Source organism: Pseudorasbora parva, chromosome 1, assembly GCF_024679245.1.
Source record: "Pseudorasbora parva isolate DD20220531a chromosome 1, ASM2467924v1, whole genome shotgun sequence".
NCBI classification, from domain to species: domain Eukaryota; kingdom Metazoa; phylum Chordata; class Actinopteri; order Cypriniformes; family Gobionidae; genus Pseudorasbora; species Pseudorasbora parva.
The window spans coordinates 53,081,800-53,099,345 of NC_090172.1; the positions used below are offsets into that span (position 1 = coordinate 53,081,800).

General features: G+C 35.8%; 1 protein-coding gene across 5 annotated transcripts in view; it reads right to left on the bottom strand.

Moving 5' to 3' along the window:
• Positions 1–335: 335 nt before the first annotated feature.
• Positions 336–17,546, bottom strand: part of LOC137076665 (A-kinase anchor protein 13) — a 60,417-nt gene continuing 43,206 nt past the window's right edge. For 4 of the 5 annotated variants that reach the window (XM_067445184.1, XM_067445183.1, XM_067445181.1 and 1 more), the window contains 17 exons: positions 15,404–15,507; positions 14,911–15,057; positions 13,981–14,225; positions 13,182–13,307; positions 12,974–13,091; positions 11,833–12,084; positions 11,078–11,154; positions 9,672–9,853; positions 9,395–9,477; positions 8,328–8,504; positions 7,984–8,136; positions 6,950–7,011; positions 5,976–6,020; positions 5,672–5,722; positions 4,814–5,263; positions 3,472–3,766; positions 336–3,177 (listed from right to left, as the gene is read on the bottom strand). In XM_067445184.1, the coding sequence (XP_067301285.1) occupies positions 3,119–3,177; positions 3,472–3,766; positions 4,814–5,263; positions 5,672–5,722; positions 5,976–6,020; positions 6,950–7,011; positions 7,984–8,136; positions 8,328–8,504; positions 9,395–9,477; positions 9,672–9,853; positions 11,078–11,154; positions 11,833–12,084; positions 12,974–13,091; positions 13,182–13,307; positions 13,981–14,225; positions 14,911–15,057; positions 15,404–15,507 (2,626 nt within the window). In that variant the 3' untranslated portion in view covers positions 336–3,118. The remainder of the gene's footprint in view (positions 3,178–3,471; positions 3,767–4,813; positions 5,264–5,671; positions 5,723–5,975; positions 6,021–6,949; positions 7,012–7,983; positions 8,137–8,327; positions 8,505–9,394; positions 9,478–9,671; positions 9,854–11,077; positions 11,155–11,832; positions 12,085–12,973; positions 13,092–13,181; positions 13,308–13,980; positions 14,226–14,910; positions 15,058–15,403; positions 15,508–17,546) is intronic. The other variant, XM_067445182.1, reaches the window with a different exon arrangement.

The following is a 17,546-nucleotide window of genomic DNA, read 5'->3' on the forward strand; positions in this document are numbered from 1 at the left end:
TGGTGATTAGGGACATGCAAATACTGGTAAGTAGAAATTATCTTTATCATTTCTAATTTCTGGCCAACAATAACAAGGTAGTGGTGTCATTGGAATTTGATTAATCCAGGTTTTTTTTATTTATTTAATTTTCTAAGCAAACAGCATGAAAAAGACAGATCAAAGGTTCTGTTTGTATGCAAGTCTTTATGCAGTGGCAATTTCTTAAATGTTTTAATCTTTTTAAAAGGAAAGGTAACCTTGATCTGTTGTCCAGCCACTTGTAAATTTGAATGAAACATACAACAACCTCCAGTTCAATGAACAGATTAAAAAACGAGAAAAAAAAGAGTATATTCCAGAAAATTTGCAATAACTTTTAATGTGAGGAAAACATTGTCTATTGTTTTGAGACCAGATCAATGATAAATAAAGCATTACGTCTCAAACACATCTTACAAAATTCATCACACATTAAACTTCTTCAGAATTTTACATTTAAACATGTTACACAAAATATTTACATGATATTAGTTATTTCTTTTTTTAATTTAGCAAGAAAGCAGATGTACCTTAAATGTACAAATGAAACCTTACTGTCAATATAAAGATGCAAACAATAAAACTATACTCCTGAGAAAATGCTGGGTTATATTTTAGTGCACACCATAAGGCTAAGCAACTTCAATTTACATTTATGCGTTACGTTTATGAAAAATGTCAACAATATACTGCCTGAATTGAGTTTTCCCTGTCGCTTTGTTCCTGAGGGCAAAAATGTCACTGACAGTTCTGTAAGGCCATAGGCACCATTTTCCTTAAATTACAAATTAATAATTCCCTTTGAGCATATGACGAAATAATTCCTGCATTGCGTCACTGTGTCTCCTCTGACATCGAGTTATGTAAATCCATAAAGGAGCTTTCAATTATAAAATGCATCTCTTCTGCCCCCTCATGGTGGAGTTAAGTCAATGCAGGTGAAAACTGCAATGCAAACCTGCACAAATGGGACCTTAAGAGCATGTACTGCTTTAAAAAAAAACAACAACAAAAAAAACATTTTGATTAATTAATAACAAATGTTCAAAATGATTAAAAATAACAAATGTTCTTAGACCATTAAATAACTCTTAACTCAATCAGGCCATCAAACCTTCTAGCGGCCCAAAAGCCTGTATGCGTGATTGGTGAATAGTCATGTATGATGAAATAAGTGGACACTGAGTGCAAAAATGGGGTGTTAAACCTATTATTATTGACATTTAGATATGATGCGTTGCATTCGGTCCATAAGGGTGAATGTATAGGCTAGGTACATTATCCTGTGTGGATGTTTATCTCTGTTACCTGTCCAGCAGGTAGCTTTAAATATCCTCCAGCAGTCTACAATTCATACAGTATTTACAGCTCAATGTTCCTGCTAAAGTCATAAGTATTAAATGCAGAAGGATAAGACAATCTCAAACTAGCACGAAATGCCTTGGTATGTTATACAACGGCCGGCCCACCTCCCACACCCCTCCCAAAAAAAACTGTCCTTAGGGCATTGTCTTTGGAATGCTAATGAAAAATTGATTGTCATCTTCGGAGAAACAAGTGAATGGTGTTAAAGTGCTCGGTGGCATTTCAAAGAAGGGACTCCTTCGAGAAACGAAAATAGAAGACATGGGGAAAATGGAAAACCACCTCTCTTCCCCTAATCCGTTTAAATGTTAAAACTGTGATTAAATTTTAAATAGTCATTCTAGTGTGCAATGAGCCGAAATGATTTCTCTTCCTAAAAAGTTGGCAAATAAAGGGAAGCTACAATTGTTCGCATTTATTTAGCATTTTCTAAAACTTTTGGTGGAACAATTGATTTGTAAATGAGTGCTGACAACTGAGACGCTGAAATTCAGACTATCTGTGCATTTTATCAATGTATGGAAAGATGGGATAGATCTGAAAAACAAACATTTGAAACTAAGAGCAAATCTAAGACTGTAGGAATTTGCTCTTTGGGTCAATTTTATAGAAAACATGTCCACGTCACATTTATCCCCAAAATAAAATAATATTACTTACTTATTTTATATATACGTGTGAGTGTGTCTAAATCGGACACATTACAGTAATACAAATTTGGAGGTAAATGTGCTAAATTGTTATTAAAATAATGGAATTATTCCTAATAAAATAACATAAAAACAAAATAATAATAAATATAAAAACAAACTTGAGGCTTCATTTTGCTTAAAGAATTAAATTACGCCATGATTTACTCACCCTCAAGCCATTCTAGGTATATATGACTTTCTTCTTTCTGAAGAACACAATCAGAGTTACATTAATAAATATTCTGATGCTTTCAAGCTTTATTATGGCAGTGAATTGGGCTCACGAATTTGAAGCCCAAAAAAGGGGGCATCCATTCTTCACAAATGTACTCATGCACTCCAGGGAGTGGGGTTAATAAAAGGCCTTCTGAAGCGAAACGATTGGGTTTTGTAAGAAAAATATACATTTTTTTACCTTTATAAAGTAAAATATCTAGCTTCCGGCAAACCACCTTTTTTCAACTAACGCAGAATGTAACACCCCCGCAGTTCAAAAACTTGCGCCACGTCTGATGTCATCGTTAGTTACGTTTTTTCCTTAAGTTGGATATAAAAAGGAGGTTCGCTGGAAACAAGATATTTTACTTCATAATGTGTTAAATATGGATATTTTTCTAACAAAAACGCATCACTTCACTTGAGAAGGCCTTTATTAACCCCCGGAGCTGTATGGATTACTTTTATAATGGATGGATGCACTTTTTTGGGTCCGTTCACTGCCATTATAAAGCTTAGAAGGCTCAGGATATTTATTATTATAACTTGTTGATTGTATTCGTCACAAAGAAGGAAGTCATATGCACCTAGGGTGAGTTGAGGGTGAGTAAATCCTGGGGTTATTTTTATTTTAAAGTGAACTAATCCTTTATACAAAACATTTATTTTGAGGTATAATATGACCTGGACATGTTCTGTGTGATTTGTAACATTTAAACATGTAATATGAACCATAAACTGCATAAACTGTGAAGAGGGGACATCATGATTTGATAGAAAGTCCATGAGAGGGAATGATGTGGACAAAAGGGATGATGGGTAAATCAGCAGAAGAAGATCTCTCCGTCCATAGGAGGCTCCGCCAGAGGCAACAGATGTGATGCTGTAGACAAAAACCAGCAGGATTTGAGAACCACAATAAATACAGACAGTGTAACAAACATCTGAGATTGATACATTCACTTGTTCAGTATGTGCAAAGACCTTCTATTGCAAACCCCCTTCCTCCAGACAAATCATTTTGCAATTTAAATGGAAATGTGTGACGTTCTGCGTCAGAGAACTTGTTACCAATTCCAGTCAGAACGGATATGGAGCTTGTGATTTGCAGGCTAACTGAATTAATTCTTTATCATTATCTCTATTGAATTAGTGCGTGCGAGTTCACTGTGTTCACCTGCATCCTGAGGAGACTGGCTTTTGCTCTTCTTCTTCTTTTTGTCCTTTTTGTCCTTAGATGAAGCCAGCTGAAGCAGTCTCGTGGGCATCTGGTTTTGACCCTCTATGCTCTGAGTTTTGCCACCCAGGGAGAAGAGGCTGCGGCCCTTCTGTTTGGAGTCTATCCTGGACAAAGAGTTCTTCCTGGGGCTGGACGATAACTCGCCCTCCCAGATCTCTCGCTCTATGGAGCTGCTGCTCTGGAGCTTTACAGAGTCCTCCGATGTGCTGGAAGGGGTGCGCTGAAGCCGAGCCTGTGGAATAAAGGATATGTTATGAGTGAAAACTCAAATCAGAATGGGAGCAGCAAATGACAAGCTCAATCACAAGCATCACAGTATCAAAGCATGCATGCTGTTTGATAGACTGTCTATAAGGGAAGCACTCAAAACAGCAAGCTCCAAACTAATCGACTGGCTTTACGTCGGTTAGAACGCAGATTTCCTTAAAGCTTGTCTGGAAAAGATTATTATTTGAAGAACAGACTCACTATTATAAAAAAAATTGGAAGATACAATATTTTTATGTTACAGCCATAAATGGCCTATAAATACATGTTTATTTTATCTATACTTGGGGTCAGTAAGCTTTTTCTAAAATAAATTATAACTTTCTTCCAGCAAAAAAGGACTAAACTGATCAGTTGTGTGACAGTGACAGTTTAAATCTATATCATAGTTATTTTACATCTGTATAATATTGCACCAATATTAATTAGGAATGCACGGTATATCGGCCAATATATGTTAATTTTTTATGTTCATTTTAATTAGTGTTATCAGCCTGATAAGAAAATTTGACCTATATATATATATATATATATAATAATGTTCTAATATGATTACTATGAAAAAGACTACATATTAGAGAAGCAGAATATGTTGTATGTGTGTATGTATATATATTTTCTAGGATGCATGTTTTTAATCTCACAAATATAAAAAAATGCAGAGTAAACAAGACAATGATGCCGAGTCATGACAATATTCAGAAGTTTGTTAACATGAGAATGGTTCATTGTTAAATCAAGTTTAAAATTAGACCTTTCTTAATTCATCTAATTTTATTTAGTCATGCACATGGTAATTGTATTTTTGGAATTTCTTAAATGACTGTCACAAACAGTTCCTCAAAACTAATTTGGTTGCTCTCAACACCAGAAAAAAAGAAGATAAAATACTGCAGTAAAAATATAAAGGCCTTCAGATATTTATTCAGAGAAAAATAAATAATGATTGATGAGTGATGCACTGATGAAATGAAGGCCAAAACACTGCTTGAATGTGCAGTTCAAGCCTCACCTCCACCTCCCGGAGGTGCTCCACTCTCTCCAGCTCCCTCTGCATCTGCTCCCTCTCCCTCTCCAGCCTCCTCTGCGCATCCCTCAGTCTCTCTAGATCCCTCTGATAATCTTCCTTCCTTCCCAGCAGCTCCTGCTGCGCCTCTTCTAACTCCTTGTTCCTCCTTCGCATCTCCTCCTCCCTCACATGCACCAGCACCTCCCGGTCCGTCAGTTCCCGTTCCTTCACATCCCACTCCCTTTCCTTGCGTCGCTTCTCTTCGGCGTGGGCGGCCTGCTGCCGCTGTAGAGCGGCGGCTTCCTGACGGTGCCGCTCCAAGCTGCGCTGTTTCTCCTGCTCCACCAGCGAGGGGGGGCGAGAGGAGGAACGAGAGGAGGAACGGGACGGGGTGCGCTCGCTCAGGGCCTGACGCTGGTCCTCGATAAAGGTGTCCTGCTGCAGCACTACGGCCTGTAAAATTCAAGTAGAAACCATTAAAACAAGACATTATATATGAACACATTGTAGGGCTAGTACGAGGAAAATATACAAATTTAGAAATATATTCATATTAAAATGTATAAATATACATTTAAATTTGGACAGAATCATGTAGAGTAGCATGTATATACAGTAACTGTATATATTTATAACAACAATAAATACTAATATATGTGTGTGTGTGTGTCTGTAATATATTTATTTACTTATATTTTTAGAATATATATATATATATATATATATATATATATATATATATATATATATACACACACATGTATGTATATGTATGTGTATATATATATATATATATATATGTGTGTGTATGTATATATATGTATGTGTATATATATATATAAAACTTTTTGGAATACACACCTGAAGTGAGGTCAAGAGTTCATGAAGATGAGTCACACTAGTCAGGACCTGCTGTCAGGAAACAAGTCATCAGGAAAACCTGTCATTTGCGAAGTCTCACAACGGCAAGAAAAAAAATCCATACAACCATTTAAATCTAAAAGTAAGTCAAGAATGTCATCGGAAACTGTTATCATCTCTACTTGTTATCCAAGTCCACTGATTCTTTGCCAGTTCAGCCAGCTAAAAACAACACACGCATCCCCCAAGCAGCGCTAAAGGATAACACCCTGAACTCTAAAAGAAGCATGCTCTTCTGTCTTACCTCGCTGTTTCTCTTCAGCAGGAGCAGCAGGTTGGCATTTCCTCCCTGTGGAGCAGACAAGCAGAGACTGCAGCTTTACTGAGCCCGGCTGAGAGTGTTTAATCAGCCCAGCACCTACCAGAGGGCAGGCCTGAGCCCAGCACACCGCTGCTCATTACGCACATTAAAGAGTCAGCCGATGCTGGCCGCTCCTAATGGACACTTATTCATTTTTCCACCCTCCACTGAGCTCCCGCTGCACTAATGACTGCCATTAGCTACAAAACCTGACAGGATATAATCACAGTGTGTATGTGTGTAGTAAAGACTAAATGACACTAGGGGGCAGTATTTATATAATAAGTTTAATATAGATAGAATGCATAACTCATTATAAATGACTGTTTTAGGGCTTTTAAAGTAATGTTAAAGTAATAAAATTAAATATGTATGTGAAGATGAGGATCCACTAATTTTAAGATGTTTATCAGATGTTTGTATATACACAATTTCCTGTTTTAAACTTAATACGCTTTCCAGACTCAAGTTAAATTTTGAGACTTGCATGCATGCATATATATATATATATATATATATATATATATATATATATATATATATATATATATATATATATATATATATATATATATATATATATATATATATATATATATAATTTCAATTAAAAAAATGGTACTAACACCAAACTATCCAGATATAACCCATTAATATATCCAGATTATGCTTTCAGACGCCATATGTAATTTACATTATTTTAAAATGATAAATAATCCAATTTACAACAATACAATGGTCAACCATTGTATTGTATTGAATTATATTGAATTTACGTTCCGTACATTTGATTATATTATAATCAAATATTATTATATTTATACATTCAGATTCATAAACATTAATTCTGGCTGGGTAAAATAGTGTTATCGTGGACCAAAGCTAATTTCTCATTGGCTGGAGCACAGTCTTCCTACCGTCTTTAGTACACTGTCGGATTCTGTCCTCCGAAGATCTTCAGCTTCCTCTTTGTCACCGTCTACAGCCACACAAACACAATGACTGTGAGCAGGATCCAATCAGCAATCAATCATGCTTTATATAAAAAAGATTTATAAAGTTTTCTTGGAGACACATTACACTAAGATTTGTTAAAATTATGAACAAATAACTAACAATAACAACTAAATCATATTAATCTCAACATTTATTTTAAGATATCTGCACAGTTACTGAACACAGTTACTAGTCTTGAGTTTTAATCCGGGAATGTATGTGTCAAAATAATTCCTGCCTAAATCATACACAAAAAGGAGCTAGGCCAGGTTGATTTGAGTTAGTAGCGAGCTGAAACTCGCTGTTATGGTAAGGGGCGTGATATTTCTGAAACACACTCGAAATGGTTGACCAATCACAATACACTGGTCCAGCCAACCAATCAGAGCACATTTAGCAGGTGTTTGGGGTGGAGTAAATTGAACACGATATAAACATTATAGCTACCTGAAGTGTACATATGAAATAGACTCTCAAAATCAAGGGAGCGAGGGTCTGTCCATAAAAACTTCCTTCATCCACTTTATAAGGTGGAACGCACTTCAAAATGGCGGCAAAGAATTCTCTGAGGGGAAGTGCTTTGGGAAGTTTGCAAGTGCGTATCTAAAAGTGGAGTGGAACGCAGCCTAGAACTAAAGAGCGTTACTGACAGACTGGGAAGAGAGGTGCTGCAACAATGTAAAAAATTAAAAATGTTAAAAAAATGATCTCAAACATGAAAACCTATTCTAGTTGACCCAAAAAGGCATAATAGGCCCCCTTTAATAAATGCTGTAAAAATATATTGCTCATTGTTAATTTATGTTAGTTAAGGCATTGACTAACTGCTTTTTTTTTAAAAAATTATGAAACAATGAAAAATGTAATCTTGTAGTAAAATAGGCACATGAAGTTGGTTTGCATGTAGTTACACAAACAAGTATTAATTTCCCGTTAAGTACATTAAATGTCTTACATTTGCAGATGTTCATCTGGTGGCTGTCAAAGCCTCCGAAGGTCTCGGCTCTTCGTGGCAGACACACAGGTCCCACGTTCCCCTGAGCGCAGGCCACCTGCTGCCCGACCGCCCCTCCCAGAGTGCTGTTCACCAGCGCCTGCAACATCTCCACTGCCACATAAACACACACATGCACGTCACTAACCGCATTACATTAAGTGAGTTACTAGTCCTGGAAGAACATTAGAGCTGGAAATGAGATGCTGCCACAGCTGCCACCAAACGCAAATAACTCATAAATAACACATCAGTTTGAAGACGACAGGTGGAGGACAGCTGAAGACGCTGGTGGCGTTTCTTACCCTCTCTGAGAGCGTCTATCATGATGGGTTCACCCTTGGTTACGTCCTCACTGTTGGCCCTGAAGAGCATTTTGACTGGCGAAGCCATGTCGTCGGATGAACCGCACATTTCACGGAAAAGCTTCATCTTCTCCAGCAGGAGTGAAACGATCTGTTCATCTTTCCTCTGGAGCATGTCTAAAAAGAGAGAGGAGGTGGTTTTATGTGCAAATTTATAATAATTAGGGATGTGGATTTTTTTAATAAAAACTAAAACCCTTTCCTGCAACATTATTTGTGTTTTTGAACTGCTACGGTATATCAGCGCCACCTCAAAAGAAATCATAAAATTGTAATGTAATGAGAAAAATGAAATAAGACAAAGGTGATAAAATTGATCATAACTATCGTTTATGTTCCTCACTGACACTGACAACAGCAAACATAAAGCAAAAAAGTGATTCATAAGCAAATGATGGTTAATTATTTATACACTATTGAGTGTCCTATCATAAATTAGATATCAATATCAATACATTAAATAAGTTTTCAAAAGATATGGTTTGTGATTAGTAGTCCCACTTTTAAGATATATATACATTTCTATCATTTAAATTATTAAATATATAATTTTAAGTAATCCATTTATTTATTTATTTTTTCATAAATAAATGTTTATTTTATATATATATATATATATATATATATATATATATATATATATATATATATAAATATAAAAATACAAATATATTGTAAGCTAACAGATTATATTTAATAATAGTGTGTATGTGTGTGTGTGCACGTGTGTGATAGAATATTCTAAAAAAAAAAAAAAAAAAAATATATATATATATATATATATATATATTTTTTTTTTTTTTTTTTTTCTAATTGTATATATATATATATATATATATATATATATATATATATATATATATATATATATATATATATATATATATATATATATATATATATATATATATATATATATATATATATATATATATATATATACACTACTATTGTTTAGGGGAGAAAAAATACAAATATATTGTAAGCTAACAGAGAAAGCTTCTCACCTCTCATTTCTTTAGTTTTGGTTTCGAGAAGCTTCTTGTCTTCCTCCGTTTCACTCGGGATCCCCTCATCATCGTCCTTTTCTCTGTGAACCCACAAGAGGCCGTCAAATACTCTTTCATTACCTTTCTGAATATAGGTTTTCTCCAAAAAACAACAACCATCCACCACTAAAAAAATTTTATTAAACAATTTTTATGTGATACATTTTCTTTTCTAGGCAAAAATATTATTTCTTGTATCAATGGAGAGGCATGGATCAGAATATCTGGTACTCACATTGATTGCATGGCCTTCTGAATGAGCTGCATCCAGGTGTTGCGTTCCTCTCGGGAGCTGGCGTGAACCTCCACCATTTCGGGATTTGCGATGCCGGCCGTGATGAGGAAGAGGCCGCGTTCCTCGTGGGCCACCTCACGCACGATCAGCTTCTGCAGTGAGATAACGGTGGCTCGCTGGTCCTGTTGATGAGAAAAGGAAGCATGAGACAGAATGAGGAGGGCGGAGTGACGGGAACGAACATGCAGGGAGAGAAAGAGAGATCAGAGAGATGGAAAGTGGGAAAGAGGAGGAGAGAAAAACAGGGCAAAAAAAATAGTAACCAGCTAATTGAACTGAACATCAACACATTTACACATTTTCACTGGAAACAAAAACTACACCGTGTGTTTGCTAATCTGAACCAATCTCTAAACCTAAGTATTAAACTTAATGCACCATTTGTCTTATGGATCTCTTGTGGCTTGATGATGAGGCCAGCTTATCCCGTTATATTCCCATTATCAATTTCCCCCAGTCTCAAGGTCATATTTACAAACAAACTGTCTTCAGAAATTAGATGAAATTAAACATGTTCTTCGCCAAATGCAAAGCATAGGTCTATTTAGGAAGTCAGTGATGAAATTAATCCAAAATAACAGAGGATGATACTTTTGTTCTGACTGTGAGAAATGTCCAAGTTTTCAAAGCAAAGGGTTTGTAAAGACACCATGAACGAAGAAAGCTATGCAGAACCTTAATAGAAGCCCATTATAAACACGAATACACTGTATTTCTATTAACTAACATTAACAAAGATTAATAAATGCTGTAAAAAAAAATGCTAATTTATAGGTCATACTGTAGTTTATTTTATTAAATTAATTGAAGGTGCTGTATGTAAATATTATAATATATATATATTTTTTTCTGTACTAACACATCAAGATGCCATATGTTTGCAGATACACATTAAGGAAACATGCTAAGTTCACATACATGTTTCTCTGAAAAACAATACTACAGCCAGTTATTTATGACTTTGACATGTGTGTTCCGTGTCAGAATGTCTGTTTTTGTTTTAGTCTGTTTGATCCCGCCCACTGCCAACTTACACAATAGTATTAATTCAATACAGTGTATTGCAGCCATTGATGCCATCTAACTTGAAAAGCCTTAGCATCCAGTCTAGAGACATATTAAACGCGGATAAATCAACTTGCAGTGTAAATGCTCGACGCCTGCCATTGTCACTTGCGCTCGTTCCTTTTGCGTTTTCAAAAACTGGCGGGCTGCGTGAGAAACAACCCTCTCCATTATATGCAGTATCCATTTTAAACGCTAGCTGTCAATATTACATCCTAAACCTAATGTTAAATGTTTAACTAATGTTAAAAATGAGAAGGACGCAAAATCCAATCACTCACCAGAGATGCAAAAACGTATTTCTGATCTTTTTCTTGGAGGAACACAAAGACATCAGAAAAAAGAAGTGCGTGGACATCTAAGGGGGGAAGAACAACGATAATGCTGCTATTACAGTAAACATTCAATAAAAAATAAATATTACATTTTTATATTTATAACCAAAATAATGTAATACTATTTTGTGTGTACCTTTTAATTAGAAAATAATAAATTGAAATTCAATTCAATGATTTACATTGTTGAAAATAATAATTATTATTTTTATAATGTTGTGTTCACGCCATATAGTAATGAGCATAATTTTGAGATGACAACATGTGACAATCTACTTGTCGGACTAGGAATTATGCATTTCTATGTCAACGCCATCAACACCTAAATCAATCTGCAGCCATCAGATGGGTACAGCGGTCATGTGGTACAAGTAGGAGAAAATTCCCAGCTTACAAGGGGTAATTATGAGCTCTACGAGGATGCTTTTAACAATTTCAGATCTTGTAAATTACGACATGGCATGAATGCACCTTAATTCAATATAATCTTTTTTCAAAATATCTGTCATCAATTAACATATAACTAAAAACCAACTCACAAACACACACAAAAAACATTTGGATGCTAATAAAGCCAATCAGATTTCAGCACAAATTCAAAATGGAAGAATGCCCAATATATAAAAGTATTCCTTTTCACCCACTGCTGAAGAAATGAGGCCTACAACGAGATTTACCGTAACAACATTAAAGAGTTTTACCCTTTAGTCGTCCAGCAGCGTTTTTCAGCTGCAGAGGACCATCATGGAGAAGCTTCCCACAGCGAAGCAGGTCCTCTCGGGCAAACATCTGGCCGCTCTTCATGCGCGTGATGGACTTGCTGTCCGTACGGCCGTAGATCTCTTTTAACTTTTTCTTCTTCTCATGTTCATTTACTTTACTGTCCACTGAAGCAATTATGTCTTTCACCTGCTTAAGCGCCTGCGTCAAGTCCTCAAAATCCTCCTCGTTCTCTGCACAAACACACACATACACACAATTTATATGATATTGAATTGTAATAAATTCCTATAAACAATGAGCAAGCATTTAGTTTCATTATCGTATTAGACTGGCAGGATAAAACCCTCTTGAGAGCTATAAGCTCCTTCTCAAATTGCCCCTGAAAGGATATGTGTTATACTTGATGCTCTAATTCATTTTAAAATCTCTTTGTTGGGAACGTGACCAAAAAGCCTTTCAGGCTCACTGTGCAACAGTTGGAAGTTATTTGCGGTAAATGTGGAATGTTTACACGTTGTGGCTCATGTGTGCGGCAGAGGGCCCATCCGTAAGACAAGCGTGTTTACCGAGAGAGAAATATTGGCCTGCTATTTATACAATGATGGGTCGGTTTGGAGATCTGAGGCTTGATCTGCTTTTTTTATTTAAATATACTGTGATGCAAATCTGAATTTTCAGCATCATTACTCCAGTCTTCAGTGTCACATGATCCTTCAGAAATCATTCTAATATAATGATTTGCTGCTCAGTGAACATTTCTTATAATTAGCAATAATACTTTCAATAACTTTAATAAAAGTTGTGTTGCTTGATATTTTTGTGGAAATATTGGAGGATTATTGGTGGGGTGGGGGATTGCATGTGTTTAAAATACTGTCACTTTTGATAAATTTAATGAACCCTTTTCTTTAAAAAGTAAAAACTTTTACTTTTGAATGGTAGTGTAAATTATTTGTCCATTTATTGGGTGAATTAGTGCTCCCACAAAATATGTATTTTATGCTGGAATATCCATTTAGTCCAAACACTATTGCTAAGAATTATCTGACTGATTAAAGAAAGATATTTTAAAAAAAATCATAGCTCATGACCGCAACTGGTCAAAGGAAAGGTGGTCACCTTTAGTGTGCTGCAGGATTCTCTGTAAAAGCACAGGGTATTTTGTTATTCGCTGTGTCACCAGCAAAATGCACTCTGGGATGCCCATCCGCCGGACAATACTGCTGCTCATTTTTTTCTGGAAACAAAAACACATCAAGGTTTTCATGCAAATCTCTTTGTGCATTTATTAGGAAGAATGACCAAAATAAAGAATTAAAGAATTTACCCTGATGAATGCCTGAAAGCGTTTGTCTCTGGCATGCAGCTCCTTGTAGACGTTCACGGCTTCAGTGTGTCGACTGCAAAATTTGCCATAGATTTTCTTCATGCTTTCTGCATTAGAGTCTGAGAACTGAAGCGCATCACGAGATAAATTACTACAGGAGCTAGAATATGAACAATGAACCTGCTGATAATTCATGTTAAAACATGCACAAACAATACTTGAGTGAACTCAATACTTCATCTTTTTACTAGGTGTTTTATTTTGTTCAAATTTTGAACTTCTTATGAACTCATTTTATATTATCATCACAGCATTTATGTGATTTGATTTTTTGTAGTTTATCACTTCACAAACCGCAGTTTGAGGGTATACATGACAACAATGGTTTTTCTTTTTTTTACATGTTTTGGGTACATTGTCAAAAAATCCCTGTTCACTCGAATCCGTGAAAACGACTAAGAACGCTGTATTACCAGGCCAGTAGTTGGCGACGTCACTTTGTAAAGAAAAATGACACGCCTGTGCACAAACTCATTTCTTCTACACATGTAAACGTGTTACGTTTTTTGTAGTATTGTAGTACACAGTAGGTGATAATGGTATGATTTTCAAAAACGTGTAGGACTTTAAAAGTTTACGTTTCCAGGACCCCAAAAAACGCAATTGTATTGTAAATGAATGGCCAAAATGCATGAAAAGTGTTCCGGTTTTAGTTGAAAATGGTGTTTAGTAAATTGCCCCTAAAAAATACTTAACCAAGTAAGAAATACTTTAACCAAGTAAAATCAAAAACCCTCACCTGGTTGACCAGCACATCTCCTATTCTGTTGATTATAAAGCCATTCCCATCCAGACTGGCTTCCTTCTTCCTCTCCAGCAGTGCACTGAAAAAGAACGAGTGGAGTTCCAGGAGCTCCTCCAGCATGGGGAACATCTTCTCCACCATATGGACCTCCAGTTGGAGGTCTGTCAGCAGGCCTTTACTGTACACATTAGACATGATCCGTAACGTCCGCAGGTGATGCATCTCCGTCTGGATCAGCTCTGGATTGATAAAGAAAGATGATGTTTAGATCCAGACATCTGGAAAAGCAGCAGTTACCATTCTTATTGATTTTGGGCCAGTGCATAGAGATGAAGACTCTTTGAACAGCATGAGATTCCCATGTTAAAGTTGCCAATTACTTATAAACTATTCACTTAAACTAATTTAGATGTTATATGTTATATACCCCAGTTCTATGTTACATTTTACCTATTGTTGACCCAAGGAACCAAGAGTAACTGCTTCAAGTGAAGGTCAACACTGTGATTTTTGATGTTTTATGCGTTGTCCGGACAAAAAAAAAAAAGGGGTTTGTTCTAACCCTAATTGATGGAGTATTTAGCTTTTCATTTCTTAAACAGTCATGTAGGACGACACATCATGGCCATATTACAGCATGCCTGGTGAATCTAGATTAAACTGTGAAAGAATGGTTGGGAGGGAGCATGGAGAATCATTTTCCAGACTTAAATTCATTGAACGTCTTTGGGATGTGTTGGAGGAGACTTGACAGAGTTCTTGACTCTTGCATTGTCAATACAAGATCATTAAAAATGTATGCACCTCTTGATGGAAAAATGTTGCACTCATTTAGTCAGTTGTTTGAAAATATAAACTCAGAACTGCAAATGCTTTTGACCATAGAGAAAATTAAAGATGTATTAAATTCTACCACAGTCTTACCATAGATGACGTCCTGCCTCTTAATGATGTCCTTCTTGAGTTGCTTCAGATATTTCTTATCTACAGTAATGCTCCAGGAGTCGGCCTCCAGTTCTTTCACGTCTGCTTCAAACTCCCCCATTAGACGGCTGTCAACCATCTCAGTTCCTTTAGCAACCAACAAAACATTTATTCATACATTGCTGAAAGTGAAGAATGAAGGAAATGATTGAGTAGAAAGGGTAGAAAAAGGCCAAGAACAAAATACTGCCCATGCAGATTCAAAACTCTCCCAGATGAGCGCCACATGCATGCAGAAACCATAAAGCCACAGCTATGACAATTTATTACTTGTTTTTAAAATGATAAGAACTAATGCTTTTCATGCTGAAGAGGGAACATGCTGGACAATGTCATTCTTCCCTGAAAGATTTTAGGTTGGACTCTCTTTGAAGCATTTGAAAGGGCAGGAAATTGCATCTGGTATAATACGGGAAGAAATATGTCTGCTCACCTTCATCTAGAGACTCATTGGACGCTGTGACCTTATTGGGTTTGTGAAGGGAGTCTGTGGATTGAGACAGATACCGCATTCCTCTCAGAGACATATCGTCAAACCTGCAGGAAGGGATGAGGTTGTGTGATAATGACAGAAGATCAGCGAGGTCAGTCTACTGAGCACTGCATACAATTTCCACTAAGAATGCCGTATGCATACTGTGCACAGTAAGAAATTGTCTATGTTTATATACACTGAAAAACCACATTCTTCACATTTGGGCAAATATAATAGGTTAAGGACACTGTGCTAGATACTGTATCTCAATGCAATAAGCTTAAATTTACCTTTTTTTTTTAGGATTAACTCTGATCTTAATGTCTATTTTGTGACTCATTATGTTCGGGTGCCGGATGTTCTGGATTTAAAATGCAATATAGGAATATAGTGGTGAGATTCTAACTGGAAACCTCTTGTTGATTGCAAACATGCAACATAATGAGGTAATGTAAAATGCTACTTTTAATTTATCATTGCATACAATATAGTTTCACTTGCATCTTTTTTTTTTAGTATTTATTAATATTTGGAATTAGATTATTTTTATATTTTAAGTTTTCATTTAAATTTGTATCATTTTATCAAATCATTTTATTTCATCATATTTCAAGTCACGAAAACATAGTTTTGATCGTTTTAGTTATCGATAACAATACTGTATAGTATAGCGTCATTTCATTCTGAACATACTCAGTAATTATATTAAATTGAGTTGAATGCTGAGAATTTTTTGACTTGCTGAAAAACATTGCTACTGAATGCATTGCTACTGCATTTTTGCTACTGTACATTGCTACTGTATTTTTTTGACTTGCTGAAAAACATTGCTACTGAATGCATCGAAAACAGTAGCAATGTTTTTCAGCAAGTCAAAAAATAACTTCACTGTTGAGCCTGATGTCTTTGTCTCAGGGGAAAGGCCGCAGATTGTGTCAGAATATAAACATCTGGGGGTTCTAATTGATTCAAAGCTTTCATTTAATTCACATGTAAAAATGATCTGTAAAAGAATTAAATTCAATGTCAGTAACTTCAGACACATTCGCCATCAAATGTCCACACAGGCAGCAAAAATGTACATGCACTCTATGATCTTCTCACATATGAATTATTGTTTACCCATTTGGTCACAAGCTAGTGTCACATCTCTGAAACCTCTTCAATCACTTTACAAACAAACTGTAAAAATTTTGGATAAGAAACCATACATTTCTCATCATTGTCCAATATTACAAAAACACATATTATTTAGCTGGGAAAACATGGTAAAATTTGCAGATCTATGTTTTTTCTATAAAATTATTCATGGTCTATCATCCCCTCCACTACGTCAGTTTATTAACATTCGAACGACTGATTATAGCAGAACCAAAGGTGCAGCGAGGGGAGATTGTATTATTCCTGAGGGGAAAAGTGTATTTGGCAAAACCGTTTTTTTTGTTCGAGCTGCTACTGAGTGGAACCTCACCCCCTTATACATTAGAAATGTAACCACATACAGTACATTTAAGATTCAGTTAAAGCAATGGTTAATTGATAATCAGAGCTGTCAACATTAGCCCAATACTAGACCTGTTTTCGCTGCCTCCTGCTTGCTTCTTGCTTTGTGTGTATGTGGTCATGTATTTGTCTGATGTTGGTCCGTGTTTTTATTATACATCTTCACTTAGTGCTTGTTTAAATTGTATTGTAGTTGTTATATTGTTATGTAAAATGTAACTTTTTACTCTCTTTTAGAATGACATCTGTCTAGGGACTACAGGTGAAAAATAGCCTTTTGGCTAACTCTGGCATATTGACAGAAATGTTTATTAATATGCACTGTCCCTGTAAATAAATAAATAAATAAATAAAAAGAATACGGTGTGTGCGCGTGTGTCTGCGCGTGTCTGCTTATGCGTGTCTGCGCGCGCGTGTGGGCATGTTTTTGTGAAATATGAGGACACAAATGTGTATAATGACATGGGTATGACACAGGTATTACATGGAGAGGGTGAAATATGAGGACATTTGTCATGTCCCCATTTTACAAAATGCTTATAAATCATACAGGATGAGGTTTTTTTTAGAAAGTAAAAATGCAGAATGTTTCCTGTGA